The 20,894-nt window shown below is 40.9% G+C and overlaps 3 protein-coding genes across 3 annotated transcripts; 2 read left to right on the forward strand and 1 right to left on the reverse strand.

Annotated features, from left to right (window-relative positions):
* The first annotated feature begins 1,032 nt into the window (after positions 1-1,032).
* On the forward strand, positions 1,033-9,972 carry LOC134076064 (homeobox protein Dlx4a-like). The gene is made up of 3 exons (XM_062531068.1): positions 1,033-1,523; positions 3,451-3,644; positions 8,985-9,972. The coding sequence occupies exons 1-3, from the start codon at positions 1,208-1,210 to the stop codon at positions 9,228-9,230; spliced, it is 756 nt and encodes a 251-aa protein (XP_062387052.1). The 5' UTR covers positions 1,033-1,207; the 3' UTR covers positions 9,231-9,972.
* A 1,116-nt stretch (positions 9,973-11,088) lies between these two features.
* Positions 11,089-15,862, reverse strand: LOC134076533 (homeobox protein Dlx3b-like). The gene is made up of 3 exons (XM_062531643.1): positions 15,323-15,862; positions 14,303-14,487; positions 11,089-13,801 (listed from the first exon to the last, which is right to left on the reverse strand). The coding sequence occupies exons 1-3, from the start codon at positions 15,654-15,656 to the stop codon at positions 13,490-13,492; spliced, it is 831 nt and encodes a 276-aa protein (XP_062387627.1). The 5' UTR covers positions 15,657-15,862; the 3' UTR covers positions 11,089-13,489.
* A 1,026-nt stretch (positions 15,863-16,888) lies between these two features.
* Positions 16,889-19,965, forward strand: LOC134076065 (dual specificity protein phosphatase 3-like). Its single transcript, XM_062531069.1, has 3 exons — positions 16,889-17,010; positions 18,987-19,219; positions 19,766-19,965. Exons 1-3 carry the CDS (start codon positions 16,889-16,891, stop codon positions 19,963-19,965), a joined length of 555 nt encoding a protein of 184 aa, XP_062387053.1.
* The last annotated feature ends 929 nt before the right edge of the window (positions 19,966-20,894 follow it).

The following is a 20,894-nucleotide window of genomic DNA, read 5'->3' on the forward strand; positions in this document are numbered from 1 at the left end:
ATGAAAATATCAGTTAAATACATTTTGAATATTGTGAATGAATGAAGCACATGCATGCATAAAACGGATTACTGTTTTTCATGCATTTATTTTAAAGCTAAATAATATATAGGCCTATCAAAGATAGTCAAATTTCTTATACAAAAATTGCATACATATTCATTAGACTACTTGGGAAATTAATAGAAAGAAAGAATTAATCGGTCAAGAAATCATATGGGACATTAAAAGAAGTTCTGGAGAGTTTGGCGCACACATTTCAAGGATAATAACTATGTTAAAATATTAATCGAGACATTTGAGAATCGTGATATTACCGGCCTCAAATTGGCAGTTGAATAAATATGTACATCTCATCTTTAAAATACTAGCTTGTTTTACTGGGTTCGCAACCTCAGAAGTCACCGTCTTAAAGATAACACAGAAGGAACGTGTCGGGCTGAATAGACACTTGTGGCATCGTGGGAGAACAAATTAGATAATCTGTGTGAATTGGTCATTTTCCGAGACAATCTTTTCTACTTACATTTGGGTGCTTTGACTTGAGCTGATATTCGATGTCAATAGGATTTTGGAATGGTATGGTTAAGTTTTGAAATAATTAGATTGCCAACAGAAAATTAAGACACCCACGCTATATGGATAAATACAGTAAAATGAATGTGTTTTAAGATTTAGATAAGGATTTAATTTTGTAATTTTTAAAATAAAGTAATGACAGGGTGATGGTGTTTAAGTTGACTTGTGGAAGACACTATTATGTTACCAATTTCCGAGGACACCGTCCTGTAGGCAAAATGTACAGCATCAATGAGCATAGAATTGCAGTCATTAAAGATCATCCATCCGTGCAAAATTGTATTGCGAATCAGGGTGTTTATCAGGCTCAATATGCTTGTTCCCTATTCTTTGAAAGAATGACATGCTTCCTCAACCAATCAGAGAGAGCTCTCTGTTTGACCTACGGAGACTGAAACACACCCGCCCCTAATATTCGAAATGAGGAGAAAGACTGGGAGCGCCTGTGATTCGTGCCCAGTACATTGGCGTTGCTCTTTTCTTTGTGGTCTGTCCGGTCCGAAATTCTGAGGAATTTAGTTCTTAATGTATATTTGACACACTAAAGGATGTATGTGGTGGCTTGGATATATTTTACGTCCACCCAACTTATCCCCTTACGGTGCATTAATGGACCCCTCGCTTAATAATGACTATGAGTTCGCTCTCTGACAGTTTGGTTGCTTCGGATCCCTCCAAATCGGCGTTTTTGGAATTCGGTCACGGCTACCCACCTCACCAACAGCACTCTCCCGGTTTGTCTCACGGACATTATCCCGTTCATGGGTTGCATCCGGGTGGACATTCGCAGCACGACACTCCCTTCTCCACCGGCGCGTCCTCCTATGGTCGCTCACTTGGTTACTACCCGGGTACGGTGGGCGCTCACCATTCTAGTGCCTACCTTCCGTACCAGCCCAGTAACCACAACAGCGGGTTGGGGCACACAAGAATCGACGACTCAGGTAAACCAGACTGTTCTGATCACACATAAGAAACTCGAAATAAACTAACTAGGCAATGTAAATGTAAAATGCATCACATTGGAGTCAGATAACCTGTATTGGTCACCACTGAATTTACCGCCAAATACCGTATCTTTTTGCACTTGTCTATTTGATCATGTTGGCAGTGTTGCACGTGAACTGTGCAACCAGTGTTCATTATCTAATTTGATATAGTGGCATCACTGCAGGGCCTTGGGCTATGCTAAATTAGCTAGGCTATAGGTCTGTATTACATTGTGTTCTCACTTGGAGAAGATCCACTCTGTGCGCTGCATTAAAATTGAGATAATTTTCGTATTTTTTTAAACTTCACCTTTGAAGCCAGATCTCAGACTGAAATCATACTCCACAGTAATGGTTGTGTTTATGACGGCTAGTTTTACAGACACTTTTTTTCGTGGTCGTAACTGATAAGAAAGAGTAATGCTGGTTTAATTATAGTTGCTAACGACAGTCACACGACTGATCTGCATATCAAATAGGAGGCCTAGGCCTGCACACGTGCATAAGATATTTACATTTCTGGAGTTGACTATTTTGGATGAAACCATAGCATATGCAAGACAATATTCACATATAGCGATACAATAATGCATGTCTGAATGTTGAAACCTGTAGGCTACATTTAGCAAATGCAATATGTTGTTCTGGAAATGCGTTCGTTTTGTTGATCAAAACGTTAAAACCAGCGCTTGTATACTACAGTATAGGCTACTAAACCATCAATAACCTACCCATGAATCTGAGGCTGTTTATAGTTGCATTTGACATGTTTTATCGTTGTGGATAACATTTCTTCTTATTTTTAAATTCATTCTCTTATTAGGCTACTTGCTGCTCTGTGGAAAACCTGAACTAATTAGCCTATACGGCACTGTTGAGATTGGGATATTTCGCCTAAAAAATCTAAATAATTTTGTTAAATTATATAGGTCATATTCTTTCATTCATTTTACCTTGACTAAGCTCCTTGAATATCAAATGTGTGTCACATTTCATAGAGCTTCCTTGAAGTTCATTCATAGATGACCGGTGCCTTAAAATGTAGGCCTACCTTAACTTTTCGATGTGCTTCCCAGAGTCTCCATGTAGCCTACCTGCAGAGGCACTTTCGTAAATTCGATCTGGATCACTTAACACACAGTTTTCAAGTTAGATTGATATTTTAGAGCCCGTTTAGACTATTGACTGCAGAATACGTTTAGTTTTATACTCTGATTATTTTGTGCGTCAGTAATACCAAACTAATTAATTGTTAGCATACATTTTAATGTTTGTGAAATTCAAATATGTGAATAATGTATAGATTAGAACCACAATCTTTTAAATGACCAGTATATTTCCTGTTCGAGTTTTTTCTAATATTGGTCACCTGCGATCCAATCTGACCCATGCTCATCATAGGTCTACTCGTATCAAGCGTGCTCTTCAACCTAATGGAATAACAATAATCGATTCCAGAAACATGGATTGCGCCTCATTCGATACAGGGAGTTGAAATTGTTAAATGGGAAAATAAACAACCTTTAAGGCCTTAAGGTTACATTTCCAGTTTAAAAACGTTGATATGTCTACAACTTGGAAAGCCCACCCAGTGTCTCTTTTGCAAGTTTGCATCAATATCAGAAGATGGGTTAGCACGGAGACATGCATGCATATAAAATAAGCAAAGAGGGGAGGACGGAAAACACATAGTTTACTCTATAGGTTTTTGTAGGTCTAAATTCGAGCCAGTGTGATAATCATTGATTATTATTAGCCTAATTAAAGTTTGGTGTAGGCCTATCGCCTGCCATGGTAGCCTATTTGATTGTATGCTTAGCCTACATGTTTTTGATATCCTTGGTGAACCAATGTAATTTTGTAGCATTTCGCTATGTTCTAGATCACGAAAAGCCAACAGTCATCGAAAACGGAGAAATTCGTCTGAATGGCAAAGGAAAGAAGATTCGCAAGCCACGGACAATCTACTCCAGTTTACAACTGCAGGCCCTGAACCAGCGCTTCCAGCAAACGCAGTACCTGGCTCTGCCCGAACGCGCTGACCTCGCGGCAAAGCTGGGTCTGACGCAAACTCAGGTACAGACGCTTTGATTTGACGCTTTCTGTTGACATCAAAGTAGGAGACCTCGGAGTTTGAGTTTGTTTTAGTGCATCTGTCTGTTTACAAGCGGCTGCCAGGGTTGTCCTGTGAAAGTTAGAGGTTAGGCTACTACAGTCTGCTGTTGAAATTTATGGTAATCCTCTGTTGGGGGAAAAATAAATGCAGTTATTTTGCCACAAAGCAAAATTGTGCTTAAATATTTGAGTTGGTATGTTCGATCCAGGCCCACATTACACAGATGCCTGAGTTTATATATGAATACATTTGACACAAATCAGGCAATTGAGATTCATTTAAAGTTAGACATGGCAGGGTAGGACAGTTTGAACGTTTTTAAAACAGTGCAACCTGAATTGCATTCAGGAGAAAAAACAAAAAAATAATACAAATGAATAAAACAAATACTATAATAAATATAATTTTCAAATCATCTCAAAAGCTAGTAGAGTAGGGAAATATTAGTTCTATTCTTTGGCACTACGTATTACCCACAACGACATAAAGAATAATATGTGTATAAGTGTAGGGGCAGCAGACTGGAAATCATGGAGAGGAGAAGAACTGCTTGCATATTTTTTTGTTGAGAGTGCTGGAAAAGGGGAAGATGGGATTCCAATGATCCTGCTGGCAGCAATGTTTTTGCACTCTCCCCAGCTCCTTAGACAGTCCCCTTGTCAACCCACCCCACACCTGGCTGACATATTCAAAAATTGGACCAATAAAGTTATCATTTATTTGCTTTAGAACATATCATGGCAGACCAGCTCTTTTGGCAACGCTGAGATAATGGATCCTTGGCCTTGACTTAGACAGCATGTACTTGATGTTAGCGTCCCATGACAAGTTGGATGAAATCTGAACTCAAAGCAGTTTAAATGTGGACACTGCTGATGGGTAGTTCAGAATGATTGGAGACGGAGGAGAGGGGATGTTGTCTCCTCCCCTGGCACTGATTACCCTATCTTTGGTCTTTGCTCCATTCATTGTCCTTGACATTGACAAGTCCTGTCCCTATTCAGCCGCAGAATCCAACGCTTTCTGAGCCATCCCAGGTAGAGATCCTGATCGTTAGGCCATCAGCATATTTTACTGTGATGACAATGCATTGTAACGCAAGGTAATTAGCCACTCATTGTAGTACTCATAAATATTTATATACCATATTTAGAATATTTGAACACATTTTCCGAAATGCTCATCATTAAGAAATATTTTGAGGCTGAATGCACATGATCAATCATGGATAGCCTTCCTGTTTTGACTGAGGTGATGCAGCAAAGTCGGTGTTGTGGATCAGTTCAACTTGCCTCACAGGCAGGTCTTATTACAGTCTAGGCTTACTCAATATTATGTGTAGAACATGGTAGGACATTATTAGATGTCTTCACAATAAATATTTAAATGCATTGTTATCTCTGTTAGTCTTGCTTGGACGTGGTAAGATGGTGCCAGCCTTGTGCAAGATGTCGGTTAATTGTTGACTGTTAATTGCTGACTCTTGCGTGACCTGTTCTGGAGGAGGGTTGAGACCCGTGGTTTTATTTAAAATCTCTGAAATGCATGTTAGCCAGACTGGCCAAAAGAACACAATAGAACTCCACACAGTGATGGCTTGTCAGGGTGGAGTCCTGGTGTTCAAAGCAGGCCAAGCAGTCCAAGTTGACCAAGTCAATAAAAAATGTGTGTGTGTGTGTGTGTGTGTGTGTGTGTGTGTGTGTGTGTGTGTGTGTGAGTGTGAAATTTGTGATTGTGCTTTGATCTGCAAACTGAACGCCATAAGCATTGTCCCAGGCCAAGCCCACTCGGGGTCCACAGAAAGGGCAGAGACTGAGAGAGGCCATTTTGTCCATCATCGAAATGGGCTGAGTGTGTTCAGCAGGAGTCTTGAGAGCCACTCTGGGGGCCTCCTGGTACTGGAAATGGTTTCAGAGAAACGCCAGCTGCGTCGCTTCACCGTTGTCCACTGTCAGGTTTATCGGGGCCTGCTTGAGATCGGTTCACAGAGCTGCGTCATTTTGTATGAGTGAGCGGATGGTCAGTCTCACGTTACGGTTCAGATTAGACATTTAGCGTAGTGTTACCACAGTTAACACCCTTCTTCAGTTTTATGAGGAACTCAGGGGAATTAGTCTACTTATCCAGTTGGTACAGAAAACAAGAAAACAAGAAAAGGCATGCTCGTTTGTAGGGGGGGCTGAAAGCGCATGCATCAGCTGTTATGGCTAAATGAGAAATGCTATTTACTGAAGAGTCTCATTTGGTCTCATTTATTTATTTTATTTTTTTAAAGACAGCCTACATAAACAAATTCAGACATCCCTAGCAGTAAATACTGCTGTCCTATCAGTCACACACATTTCTTAGTTAAAACAGTTTGAACCATGCTTGCATCCTATAATCTTGCAGCAGAATTAAAGACTCTGGGAGCATCTTTGCTAACTCCACAGCAGAAAAGCACATTTTCTGCAACTGAACCTGCGGACACCTATCATTGTATGGAGATTATGTATCGTTTAAAAAGACCAAAATAGAGTCTTAACACCAGGTACAAAGCTGAAATCACACCAATGCTTTGAAGGAGATTTGTCGACATGTCTCAGTATAGCGCAAGTCCAATGCAAAAAGGGATGTGACAAAATGAGACATTATGATTGAGTTCAGTGACAACACGAATTTGTGTAATTTTGTGTTAATTTTGTGCAGCAAGATAAACAACAAAAACAAGCAAACAAACAAACAAAAGGTACACCTTTTTGCAGATACACATTTTGTTTGGTTATTTGAGATAGTTGAACTCTGTTTTTCACCCAGCCAGCCACACAATTGCTATGTTGAAACTGACACAAAATGTGTAGTCCCTGAACACACACAGAGATGTGTTTTTTTTAACACATCCCTTCTTGTCATTCTCAACCATTCTCAGTACAGCGTTGAGTAAGTAACTATCCTCTGGATGTCTAAGGTCTGATATTAGTTGACAGAATAGAATAGTCTCATTCGAGTGTGGAGCACATCAATTTGCCATTTTAAATTCAACACATCTGAAGAAGGCAATGGCTTAATTTGGTGGCTTGGCTATATAGGGGCGTGGAAGACTATTCATATATTTTCCCCTTTTCTGTTTTTACTTCAATATACAATTATTTCCTTTTGTTCTGCAATAGATGAAACAACTGGCATGCCTACCATGGAGGTTTTAATTGTAAAGACTCACCTCAAACTTTAATCAATAGCCACACTTATAGAATCAGTGGTTTACACATAGAAATTATGATCAGGTTTTTTGTCATTAATTGCCAGCAATTGGGAAAAACATATTACATGTTTGACTCTCTCTCTCTCTCTCTCTCTCTCTCTCTCTCTCTCTCTCTCTCTCTCTCTCTCTCATTCACACACATACTCAGGCCACACACACACACACACACACACACACACACACACACACATACGCACACAAACACGGCTGGCAACAACTCTATTTCTGCTGGGCAAAATGCTCCACTCTGTCGTCAATGGTCTATTTACCTGTCAGAAACCTCTGCCCACTCCATCGCTCCTCCCTGGAAATGCACCTGCAAAACTGCACGCACCAACTCCACCCGTTCACACACACACACACACACACACACACACACACACACACACACACACACACACATGCACACACACACACAGACAGAAACACGCACACACAGGAACGTACACACAGACACACACACACACACACACACACACACACACACACACACACACACACACACAAACGAACCCCTATCGAGTGCCCATCTTTCTGTTCTGTACTGTTTCCTTTAGCATTTTTATTTTACAGGCTTGCCCCCCCCCCCACACACACACACAAAGCAGCCATTTTGGCTATTTGGCTCATTTTCATACTTTCCTTACCACTCTCAGTCTCAGTACTTTACTGTAAATCATCCACACCTTAGATGCTCCTGGTAGACTAGAGGAATGCCTCTGGTGTTGTCCACTCACTGCATTTTGCCACACCGTGCACCTGAAAGCATTAACCTGGTCATATGAGCTCTCTCATTGGTTGACCACCCAGTGTTGCTGTCTAATAGGTGTCAAGAAATCTTTGAGCGCAGTGTTTTTTTTTTCGTTTGACATTACCCAATTAGTAGACATATCAAGCTAAAAGCTTTGGTTATTCACGTCTGTTGCTGTTGAAATCTACACCAGTAATTGCAGCATATTTTTCTGGTCCCTGGTTGATATTATACTGTATATCATATGTATAAAAAGGAATGGCTAGCCCTTATTTTCACTTCATGATTGATATAATGTGTTTGCATGTCAAGAATTGAGCACAGCATTTTGTAACGAAAACTACTCTTTAACTAGAGTTCTTCTTTGCACCTTCTGCCTGTACGAAGAAAAGTATGGGCAATATTTAAAATGTCAGAAACACCTCCTCTATGCAATGTAACAGTTAGCAAATAGGCTTGCACTCTTTGATCATCTTTACAATAGTTTTACAATGTCATCAGTGCCGTCCTTAGCAGCAGCAACAACACCATCATCTTCTCTCTTTTTCCTCTTCAATCTCTCTTTCTCTCTCTCTCTCTCTTCTCTTCTTCTAATTCTAAATGGGTATTGTCACTGTTATCCATGACTGTACATGCAAAGTGGGTAGCCTTGCCTGCAATGTGTCTGTGACCCAGCTTTGGAATACATTACCATAATTACCGTTTACTAGAGAGGATTTAACTACGCTGTGGGTGCTGTGGTTCCATAAACATTTTGCCATCTTCTTAAATGAAAATATCTATAAAATGCCCTCATTGTTCGTATCACGCAGAAAACAACCGCTAACGCGTGCCAGGCTCACAGTGACTTGCTCTGTCATGGCAATTACGCCGCGTATTCCCCGGCGAGCCCACATGCTCCGCTTTGTTCCGTGTGCATTTTGGGTGTCACGCCGCTGTTTCCAAACCCCATGAGCTCGCACTTGCATGGAAATTGTGAATGTTTGCAATTCTGTGGCACCCGGGAGAGCTGTCACAGCAATTAAGACACTTTAAACCCTCTCCCCCTGCACCCAAAAGCCTTGCAAGCCAACACTTCTTTATGGCTGTCAGATATTTATGTGGCCAAGAGTGCTGCTCGCATGCAAGGTGAATGAGTTGATATTTGATTGGTCTCAGTAATAAAATGTTCATGTGTCAACCACATTCAACACCTCATCCAAAGATGGCTTTTTATGGTAATGACATTGATAGTGATGTCTCTCTCTCTCTCTCTCTCTCTCTCTCTCTCTCTCTCTCTCGCTCTCTCTGCTCTCACTCACATCCCAGGTTAAGATTTGGTTCCAGAACAAACGCTCAAAGTACAAGAAGATCATGAAGCACGGCTCGAGTGGACCTGAAGGGGAGCACCTCCATGCGGTCTCCTCGGCGCCCCCCTGCTCCCCCGGAATGCCACCTCTCTGGGACGTTTCTATGACGAACAAAGGAGCCCCCATGCATTCTGGCGGATATATGAACTCCTTCAGCCCCTGGTACCCAAGTCACCACCAAGACTCTAGAACTCAAATGATGTGATGGTGACGAGGACTGTGTCCCACGCGTGCATGTCCGGTCCCTGGTTGTCCTCGGCACTTCTGCTGGTCCACTGAGGTGGCTGAGGGAGTGACTGCCTGTAAGATGTGGATGCAAACTCAACTCACACACGTTTGTTTGTTTTATTTTTTTTTTTCCAGATATATACACATGCAGGAATGCTTCAGTATGAAGGTTGTAAACTGTTCTGATGTTGCTGAATTTCCATCTTGACATTTTTTTTTTTTTTGGTGTGAGATCCAAATGACTTTTCCACTCCGACAGATGTGGACTTCACTCTAATTGGACAGATGGAACAGGAGTTTTTCGTCCAGCTGCCTTGGATTGACATGGATTTTCTACGATAACACAAGTGCAAAATACCTTCCAAACTCACTTTTGCTCCATTGATTTTGATATGAGGCTCATAATAACTATTAACACAGCCAACTGCTGTCAAAAACACACAGCCAACTGCTGGCTTATCTACCAGATGAAAACTGTTTGATCCTATTTCATTTTGAATTTGTTTATCTGGATTTACTTTTTGCTTGTTTTGTTTTCTTAATCTGTAGCATCAGACCATGATTCTCTTGTAAATTTACGTTGAATAACGCGTATTGTCCTGCGTAGTTTTTCTCTTTTTTAATGTTTTGCTCATAGGTTTCTATTTTACAGGAAATGCTATTTCACAATTTAATGCCTAGGACTTTTTTCATAGACAATAAAGGACATATTTGTTGTATATTTGATTAAGTAGATTTTCATGTAGCAATTCTGATCAAAATACCTTGAGGTGTGTTTTCATGAGACACAGAAATCATGTATGCAATACCCTAAAGCCATTTGTCTTATGAATGCCTGAAATAGTAAATGGTGCCCATTGCTTAGGATTTATGTAGATATTGTTTTTATTGTTGTATGCCGTGACATGGCTCTATTTCAAGTCCTTGTTGACAGAAGTTTATTTATTTAGGCTTTGTCACTAATCTCGGCGTGTGTTAGGCTTCTGTGACTGACTGCAGGTGATAGCAGAGTATCTATTATAGTCATAGGGTGCGTGTGACACATCAAAATGCAGAGATGTGGTCCCTTTTTTCTCTTTCTAGACAACATCTGTATAAGCAATGGGGGCCTTATTTGAGGAATTCCCTAAGCTTTGTAAAATGCTCACGTCAATTAAAGGTCATTTAGGGCATGGTTGTTAAATGGAGCTTTCACTCAGCCAGTATAATTACTGGCAATTTGCAGACTACAAATGTCTCTTTTAGTATGAAAAGGGTGCACAGGGAAGGCACGATATAGAGACGTTCTCGACAGACTGTTGGGGGATGGAAAAGATTCGCCAGTCGCCACAGCATGGAACCACATGCAGGTGTGATGCTGATAGGTAGGCCGAAGCTAAAGAATGGGAACTAACAATCATGTGAAGGTAGGAAATCGCCATGTTTTATGGCTCACTGGCTGACGTGTGTGTGCATGAGCTTCCTCTTTGCAGTGTTCCATGAAAAGCGTAAAAAGTTCAATACAACTTTTAAAGTAACCCCAATGCCAATGAATGTTAGATATATAAATCTGTCACTTTTTGAATGTGATTGACAAATGAGGCAGATATTTATGTGTTTGCTTACCGGATTGAAATGTGAAATTGTATCCTTGACATGAGGCGTTTCGATGTTTAAGACTTAGCTTACCCTTATTTTTTTTGTTTCACCCTCCTTTTGTGTTCACGGTTAACCACGATGACCGATTGACAATTCTTTTCCCTAAAAAATATTGTCAACTTATTCTGACTACCATGAGGCTCCATGACTTTGCTTACACAAGGCATATGAACACACAGAACACATTTTCATAATTTCCATAACAATTTGAGTGTTTTATTTAACTTAACAAGAACACCCATGTATATTCCATTAGCAATGAATGGCTGAGAAAATGGTCAGTGTATAACATTGAGTCCAGGCACATACCTGTTGATCAGATGGACATACACAGTGTGCTTCTGTACATTCAAAATACACATACAAACACACCCTCACTCCCCCTTTGCTTCTATGCCTTTCCAATAGTATCTTCCCCTTCCCCTTGCGTGTGCTCAGGTCAATGAGGCCTGCAGGCCATAAATAGCAACAGGAAGTTCAAAACATTAGCTGATAATATATGTGTTACCTGCATTTACAACAAATAATAATGCATGATACAAACACAACAGGAGGGTTAAAAAATGATTAGATCTACGTAATTCAAGTAATCATTAATTGATTCCTGAATGTTGCAGAATAACACATCTTTTTTAATTTAACCTCTTCACTTGTCATTATAACAAAAATAATACATGGGGATATTTGTAATGTTAGCCTACTGTTTTAAATTAATTTTATGCCAAATTGAATTCAGTTTAAAATTGTCTGTACATGAATATTATGGTAGCTTCGGCTCCTTAATGTTGCTGTTACATATTTTGAAAATGTAATGTATAGAAGGAATCTTGGTTGGGGTAAAAAAAACAAAACAAAGATAGGCTCAACCAAGGGTCCGTCAATGACATACTTATCAACAGCTATATCTCTGCCATGACACCGCTTTATTAGGCCTATTGCAGACATAAAAATAGACTTATGGTCTGGAGGGACAGAGGGACATATACCCATCTCAAATGAACTGTAGTTTACTTCCATTCCAACCAATAGGCCAAAAGGTTTTGTAGGGGACAAGGCTTGTTCCACAGCTGCATGGTGTATAGTGTATTTGTGTTAGTTTATCCATAGCGCTGACGATAGATTGTCCCAGCTCGGCCGAAACCTTACACCTTCTAGGCTTTTGAACAGACGTAATATGCAGCTGGTGGCAGCAGTAGTATCATCGGCACTCTCCCATCCAACCTCAGAATCACCCCGTTCGCCATGTCTGTGGCCAGATCGTGGACCTCGTGTTTGCCAAATGTGCTCACTACAGATGATGCTCTTTAAGTATAGCCTGTTCGCTAATCCGAGTGAATTCACTCCATGACAGGCACAGGAGGGATGGGTGGGGAATTACCACACAGGCAGTAAACGAATCTCGTCATGATAACGTGTTCAACATGATTGTCATCTTTAAAGGACACACTGGTATTCGCTGTGCGTTTAGCAGCCTTATGATGCAGACAATGCTGGCTTGCTTGGTTGACTCTTTAATGCAGATAAATGAGCACGTAATAATTTCACTAAGCTATGAGGGCAAACATCAGCCTCATGATACGTCAAAGAGCACAGCATACCTAAATTCATAAGGTGAAATAGCACAACACCCCAAGCAATTAAACGTTTCCCATGCTTTATGCCTTAATATGTTCATACGCTCGTCTCATTTTTAAATGGACTACCTGCTGTTCTGACTAAAAGAAGAAAAAAGAATACAGTGGGAAATTTTGAACAAACATTCTTGAATTATCCCGTATTTTTAAATTAGATTTTTTTTATTATGGTTGTCATTCCTTGTCAAATTACGCGCTATGATTTCGACCCTAAGACTGTAAAACCCTCCTGACTGTTTTCCTGTCTGTCTGAAAGTCTATTTAACAGTATGATTTGTCCTAGGACCTAGGATACATTTTTCTATACAATTGGTGCTGTTGGGTTACTTCTAAGACAAGAGGTAACCACCTGTCCATCATCGAATGGGACTGATTTTGACCGTTTTTTGTTCAAAAGTAGTCTGCCTCACAGCCACAGAAAAGGCTTACGTTATTGTAGCCTAATGATCAAATGTAAAACAGTAGCTTAGCCAAATATAAATTGTAGTTGCAATACTGGTTTATTTAACACAAATAAGTCATTTGTGTAGACATAATGTTTTTACTGTTTTGATTGGTCAGTCAATTTAAATGGCCTAATACTAATGGCCTGTGTAAAATATATTGTTTTGTCTGAACAATGAACACCCGCTCAAAAGCAAACCCATCCTGATAATCAGATGAATTCAAAAAAATAAAATGTAGGCTAGTGTGGTTTGTGCTTTTCACCTCCATACTTTGTTTTAAATAAGGCATTCTGATACAAAAGCCCAAAGTTTAAATCTGATCTAAATGCTAAGACCACTGACAGCGCATGCAGTAGAAAGTGATAAATGCTGCCAAAATGGTAAGCAAACTGACGGTGCAAACAAACAAAGACCAAAACAACAACAACAACCGTTATATCCGTTCCTTTCATCCAACGGACGGGAGTCATGAAAATAGTCCAATGTCATGTAAATCAACTGTAGAGCGCCCACAAAGGTCAATAAGCATTTTGCGTAGAGGGGGGCGTATGGTGCACCGAACTCGGGTGCTGAGCGCCTAAATGTGAGGCTTGCTGATACCAGTGATGGCTGCAATCATCTATAAAAGGCGGCGAAGAAGGATGGGACGGTGGTGGCATCTGCCCTCTGTTGGCTGCGTTAGCATGTGTGCTGGAATCCCATGCTGCAGGGGAGGGGGGCGAGTTGCATGCCATCGAGTCGCTGGCGTTCGGACTATGATCCAGTGATAGTTCTCCGTTTTTGTACAGTTTCTTGAACTTAGACCGGCGATTCTGGAACCATATCTTCACCTGGAAAGCAACACGTAATTTGTAATTAGCCTACTTCATACAGGCTCTATTTTTGTTGTTAAAATGTGACCAATAAACGTTGTTAAGCAGGTTTACCAAAACCCACATAGATATACCCTAAAGTTGAATTAGCTCATTGAAGGCTACACTCTTTTAAAAAAGGTCCTTGGGGTGCTATGCAGAACCACGAAGGTTTTAAAGAACCATTAGGGATGCCTTTGATGAACTCTTTAAACATGTATAAAGAATAATTTAGGGGTGCCATATGAAGCATGCAATAAAAATGGTTCTAGCACCTTTTTCTGTGTGTATGACTGTGTATGACTTCTCTTTATTTTGGCAACGCAATAATATTAAAAGAATGGCCTATATGTCTGCTTCATTTGGACAACATCTGATCACCTCCAAAGCAAAGGATGAAGGCCCGATTATTAAATGAATAAGCATGTTCCAAACTGAGATACACAAGCTTCGTGGGCTGGTATTTTTTTTGTAACATACCTGTGTCTGGGTAACTCCGAGCTGCGCCGCAAGCTCTGCCCGTTCTGGCAAGGCCAGATACTGCGCCTTTTGGAAGCGCCGCTGCAAAGCTGTCAGCTGGTAACTGGAATAAATGGTTCGTGGCTTGCGAATTTTCTTAGGTTTTCCGTTGACCATTCGCACTTCAGTTTCCGGCTCTTCTTTCACTAAAAAAAACATTGTAAAATGCGTTAAGTTTGCACAAAATCACTAAATGTCGAAAGTAAAGATCATCAAAGACATTATTCTTAAGTTGGCATAACGTAGGACATAGCAAACGCTTGCATAACTACAGGACAAGCAGACCAACACCGAAACCAAAACATATAATTTAGATGGGACTTCCAGTCTCTCTCTCTCTCTCTCTCTGCGAGTCAGAGAGAGAGAGAGAGAGAGAGAGAGAGAGAGAAAAAACATGTTTAGGCCTACAGGGTTTATAGACTCAAGGGAAACACATACTTGCACAGAGAGGCCTCCTTTAGTTTATTCCGACGAATGCACTTCAGAAAGCACATTGGACTTCATATTTAGAGTAAATAAGACGATGCAGTCTATTGTTTTGCAAATTAAAAAACTGCCAGAAGACCGTGTTTGACGCACAACAGGCCTTCATCGGAAAGGCTACTGTGATCTCAACACAAGAAGCAAACAACAAATTATATTGAAATTATATTATTATTATTATTATTATTATTATTATTATTGCTGCCTGAAATGATCGACGAAACAATCCTGTGACTGACAAATCAATGTAGCAAAACTCGAGAAAAAGAGTTTAGTTCTATCACAACATTTTATCAACATAAAGGACTATGTGCTTTCCAATAGGGCAACATTGACAGGCTCATTTATTCCTCAAAAAAAAAAAAAAAAAAATGGATTTGACTAAATAATAAATGTTTGCCAAAGCTATAAATGAGTAACTGATTATGTGTTCTAATTAATTTCACATTCAACCCAACCGATGTCACTAAGAGAAGGCCCTGCGGTTTAGTACCTTACCTGTGTCTTGGGGTGTATGTACTTCCCTACAGTAATGTCCATATTGTCTGTACGCATGAGAATAAGGATACTCCGTCTTCATGGAATATCCACTTGATGCTCCTAATCCATTTGGATTGTACTGTTGATAAGAATACGGACTCATTGACTGTGAATATGGTTGATAGTAGTCCTGGTGGTTATGCGACGCATGCCCACTATAGTAACTCATGCCAGCGACTTCAGGCTCCGGAGAGGTATATAGGCTTTTTTCAGGTGCTTGTTCAAACACCGATGTGCGAAGCAAGTCGGATGAAACGTTGGAAAACTTTTTCTCTGTGAGGATTCCGCTCATTGCGCGCCGTCGCCTGTGAAGGTCCGAGCAACAGATTCGTTCGCTCCGTGAAAACTGACAGCCCAAGGGGAACAAATAATCCAAACGATTGCGTGAATAAATAAGGTAAATTAACTTAAGTTAGAGCTATGTTTCTTATAAGTCAGATTCTCTTCTTCAAATCAATGCCGTCGACGATGCGTCTGTTCCCAAACCGGTGATTCGCATACTAGGCTATCCAAATAAGCGACACCACTCGGCTACAGCAAGTTGCGCAGCGCAGACGCGGGTGCAGCATTTTCATTGGTGCCCTCGCGTACAGTATTATACAAACATCTGTTGGAAGCATGATGTAGGCTACGAAAATTTCGGTCCTTCCCCTCCTTATCAAGCTAACTTAGACTAGCATTTCACTCACTTAGAAAAACTTCCTGGTTGTCGGTAAAAGTCGGGAACAATAGGCTAGAATGTACGACTTTGGTAGACAACTCTGCATTGGGTAAATTTAGGCAAACAATGACCATATGTCTTTGACGTTATGTAATAGGCTACAGGTCGGAACACCCCAGGGAACATCCTAATTCAAACCCTGAGTTCACATCTTCATCGTGGGATGTGTTGGCTAAGCCTACTTCTAGCTTGTTGTCCCTGCCTATGACATTCGGTTACAATTTTGACGATGATACCACACAGCAATTTTCTATAATGGAGACACAATGATGACACAAGAAAACAAGATTTGGGAAGCTGAGCGAAATCATCCGATCACAAAAGTCAGCAGCGCACTCTAGTGCCGAAACAGGCAAACGCAGGAATCAGAACGAATTTATTGTCTAGCTTCTTACGCCGCTTACACTTGAGTTACCTACACATACCGTGTTTGTTTAATGTTTGCCTAATATAAACATTACCTCGACATAAAAGTATACCTCGTATAGCCTAACGAGACCTACATGGATATGCTGGTCAACGTATACGGCTCTGATACTGGTTAATACACACTGCCATCTAGTGCGGACATGGTAATCATGCAGTTACGAAGCATATCCCTCAAAACTTTCCTTGGTGCTGTTTGATCGTTTGGGGGCGTATTTGAGACAAGTCGGCTGTACAACTTTATGTCAGGGTCTTCAGTCAGTCTGCTTCGCGCGCAGTCTAAACAAGAAAACACCACGGCTTCATGACACATACATGAACTTACTGTAGGTCTACAACTGCAATAGATTAATTAAGGCTCAACTAGGGTGGAAGGCATGGCTGAATATGAGGTGTCCGTGCAACAGCTCAATGACCTACTGACAGACGAATGTGGATTGTACATGATGCCCTCAAAACACTGCAACGAGGTTTACCCACGGATATATGTCGGAAATGCGTGAGTGGGCATGTTCTCTGAGACTAATCGATAATAACAGTGAATTTGTTGTCGGCAGCCTATAGCATTTGACAGCATTTATAGGGGAATGTCTTATAAACTTAATTTACATTAGGCCTTTAGTATAATATCGATTCATTACCTGCCCACATGTGTGTCCGGGACCGGGACTGGTTTGTGTAACCTTTTGACAGTCATGTAGAGTTGTCATTCATTGTGTATTTAAGAGAGAGAGAGAGAGAGAGAGAGAGAGAGAGAGAGAGAGAGAGAGAGAGAGAGGGGGTGGGGTGGGGGGGGGGGGGGGGGGAGGAGGGAGGGGTCACGACTTTTAAATAGAATGACATAGAAGCTATTATTCCCTTGGTAAACGTTTCAATTAAAATCGTTCCAATGTGTGCAAGCTCTCCCAGAGCACCTCAGACAATCGCTACCCTGGCTTGCCTGGGGGCTTTAAATAGACTTACTATATTTATGCCATCACTCCCACCCTTCTCTCTCTCTCTCTCTCTCTCTCTCTCTCTCTCTTTCTCTCTCTCTCTGTTGTGTTGTCATACACACACACACACACACACACACACACACACACAAACACACACATATAGAACATTTGCACTGTAGAAGACCAAAACAGCAGATCATAGACCCATGCAGGTTGTGAGACAGATGCTGTCTTAATCAAATGACATTTATTCAGCTTGATGGAGGGATGAGACCAGACTGCATAAGAGAGGCACCTTGTTATGTAATGAAGACAGTCAGTTTTGTCTGTGGTTGCGAGCGACCTCTCTGAGGACCTTCCCGCCCCTGTCTCGTCTTGTCTTTCTCTGAAGGAATGATGAATTATTGACCAGAGGACGTATAATAGGAAAACACACTCACCAGCTGTGTGCTTGCTTGCTTGGTTTTCTGTATGCACACAGTTCACCTGAGGAAGGTCTATGACCGAAACGTAAATAAATATGCATACATAATGGACAGTGTGCGGAATTTTCTTTCACAAGTATGCACACAGTTGACACACACAGACCAAGCACTGACACTAATTGCTATCCTATGCAATTCCAAACATGGAATCTTTATCTATAACTCATCACGTAAATAACCAAAAGCATTATGTATTTGATTGATTTGATTAAATTAAAACCTATAGCATGATATGTGACATATACACCTTATTCAATTCAGTTTCATTCACCTCACCAATCATGTCAACAAAAGTTTCAAACAGACGTTGGCAGCTCTGAAGAAGAATGATAAACATTGGAAGACTTTTCTTTTCTTTTGTTTAGTTACAGACGTTGTTGTCTGTGGTTAGCTGTTTCTGTGTCACTGAGATGGCAGGAAAGCATGAAAAGAAAGTACCTGTAGCTTGTTGCCAATACTCTAAACCACAAACAACATCCTCATGCAAGAAAAATCAATGGATACAACAGAGGTAAATCTATCATGTGGCAATAGCAACTTAGCCTACCAGACTCTCTGACTTCGTAGTGAGTCTGGCCTAGGTCCCTTGGTAAATGTTGATTTCCTGGTTGGTGGATGCTTGTCTGAAGTTTGTAATCATTGGAGTTCCTTTAAACCAATCACTAACGTTTGGTAATGACACATATTAACCAGGGGGGGACACAACAATAACGATAGGCTTGCAACTTAAACGTAATCGCTCTCAGAAACGCCCTCTGTTCGCTGGTTGGTTTGGCTTCCAGGAAGCCGAAGTAAACAAGGGCGGATATTCCAGATGGAGTACTGTAGGGAAAAGAAATTGAGCAGAAGTATGCGCAGACAGGCGGAGCCAGGCTAATAGCAACTATAGGTTACAAAAGATGTGGAGTCCCTAACACCATTGCTGTTAGGCCTACGGTGGACTGAACAGAGTATTGGTGGTTCAGTGCTGTCTGTGTGGTGTCATTACATCTGTCATGACTGTGAACAGCAGCAGGAACCTGACCTACATTTTCCCCAATGTACCTCTGCAGGTTTGTGGCCACCAGTGTGATACGCCTGCAACGTCTAGGTGTCACCCATGTGCTGAATGCCGCCGAGGGGAACTCGTTCATGCACGTGAACACCAATGCAGAGTTCTACGCTGGCACGGGCATCGTCTACCATGGGATGCCCGCCAGTGACACGGACCACTTTGACCTCAGTGTCTACTTTGAGGAAGGAGCTGATTTCATTGAGAAAGCACTTGCGTACAAAAATGGGAAAGGTACGTTTCGTTATTTCAGTTAGTTTTAAATTGAGATATAGGTGCTTTTCATATTGCATCATGATTATCTCTTGTGAATATGCAAAAGAGTGGTCTACTCATGAAGTGGATGTTAATACCAGAGGCCAGGGTGTCATTGAGCAGGCAGGAGTTGAAGTAAAAATTCACATTCAGCACCTTAAAATACATGAATCAAATGCAGTAAATAACATTGGCAAAAGGCAAAGCTAACATGAAAAACATGGATAAAGCACTGCAGAATGCGCTTTTAGTTTGCAATGATTGATATTGAATTAAATCCACCCATTAGTTCCTTTGTGGAAACTAATGTAATGGATCTTTGATATAATTATTATGAATTTTTATTAATAAACAACCCAACATTACTTACGATTAATTTGGTAAAAATGTGTATTCATATTTCTGTAAGTAATTATCTGAACTAAAGATACCCTAGAACCTGCAGCAGTGTTGCAAATTTGATTTCAGTTTCCCTCCAATGCAGTGCCTTAACTCTCACAACCTCCTTCCCTCCTCCACCTGTAGGCAAGGTGTACGTGCACTGCAGAGAGGGCTACAGCCGCTCCCCAACTCTGGTCATCGCATATCTCATGTTGCGGCAGAAACTGGACGTCAGGACAGCCCTGGCCTTGATTCGACAGAAGCGGGAAATTGGCCCCAACGACGGCTTCTTACGGCAGCTTTGCCAGCTCAATGATAGACTTGTAGCAGAGGGGAAGCTCTAGTCTCTAGGATAAACCATTAGGGGGGCTTTTTCTTTTCAGGTTCTGATATCGCAATTGCTTTCATGCTTAATTAGGCATAAGAAAGAATAAACTGTGACACACACACAAAAAAAAACCACACACTTGCACATTCTTTAATTGAGACACACATTCATTGATATTATTTGCATACAGACACCCAGTATATGCACAAACACATACACACACACACACACACACACACACACACACACACACACACACACACACACACACACACACACACACACACACACACACACACACACACACACACACACACACACACACACACACACACACACACATTGGCCGGGTTTCCCAGATTCGTTAAGAAGCTCTTAAGTGCTAAGAACTTCTTAGAAGTTCTTAGCACTCCCAGCTTCTTAACAAAAATGGGAAAACCGGCCACTGACTGCAGTTTCTGTCTTGCTGGCTGGTCCAGACACAACCACTTAAACTAGCCAGGAGATTCTTCACAAATGGCATATTTTACAAATATTGAGTATGCTGTTTAAAGCTCATTTGCACTTTATTTATTACATTACACTGATGTTGTGAGAATTGTTACTGCTGCCATTGCATGGACCAAATGCTAAATTGTGGAGTTTGTATTTGTATGGATTTTTAAAAGCCTGCCTTTGATTTACTGGGTGTCATCAGTCCTGTTAAAAGCACAGCAAATAACCCAGTATGGATGGAGGGGGCATACAGTATTATTATAAGCAGCTGAAGATGTATGCAGAGTTAAAGGAGTGAAAAGTTGATGTCTTTTTCTCTGTAGACTTATTACATTAAGTATTACATTCCGTCTACATACAGTATGCTGTATGAGTATTCATTTGCTTATAAAGGGCACCAGTGTCTGTTTTGTCAGAACTGCTTTTGATAAGATCACTGTCATTATTATA

This window comes from Sardina pilchardus, chromosome 3 (genome assembly GCF_963854185.1).
Source record: "Sardina pilchardus chromosome 3, fSarPil1.1, whole genome shotgun sequence".
Taxonomy (NCBI): Eukaryota; Metazoa; Chordata; class Actinopteri; order Clupeiformes; family Clupeidae; genus Sardina; species Sardina pilchardus.

Coding starts and splice junctions, on each gene's coding strand:
- LOC134076533 (XM_062531643.1), bottom strand. CDS start 15,656: ATGAGCGGAATCCTCACAGAGAAAAAGTTTTCCAACGTTTCATCCGAC. Junction 14,488..15,322: donor ACATACACCCCAAGACACAG/GTAAGGTACTAA, acceptor TGTTTTTTTTAG/TGAAAGAAGAGCCGGAAACT. Junction 13,802..14,302: donor TCGGAGTTACCCAGACACAG/GTATGTTACAAA, acceptor GTTGCTTTCCAG/GTGAAGATATGGTTCCAGAA.
- LOC134076064 (XM_062531068.1), top strand. CDS start 1,208: ATGACTATGAGTTCGCTCTCTGACAGTTTGGTTGCTTCGGATCCCTCC. Junction 1,524..3,450: donor CACAAGAATCGACGACTCAG/GTAAACCAGACT, acceptor GCTATGTTCTAG/ATCACGAAAAGCCAACAGTC. Junction 3,645..8,984: donor TGGGTCTGACGCAAACTCAG/GTACAGACGCTT, acceptor CTCACATCCCAG/GTTAAGATTTGGTTCCAGAA.
- LOC134076065 (XM_062531069.1), top strand. CDS start 16,889: ATGGCTGAATATGAGGTGTCCGTGCAACAGCTCAATGACCTACTGACA. Junction 17,011..18,986: donor CGGATATATGTCGGAAATGC/GTGAGTGGGCAT, acceptor GTACCTCTGCAG/GTTTGTGGCCACCAGTGTGA. Junction 19,220..19,765: donor TGCGTACAAAAATGGGAAAG/GTACGTTTCGTT, acceptor CTCCACCTGTAG/GCAAGGTGTACGTGCACTGC.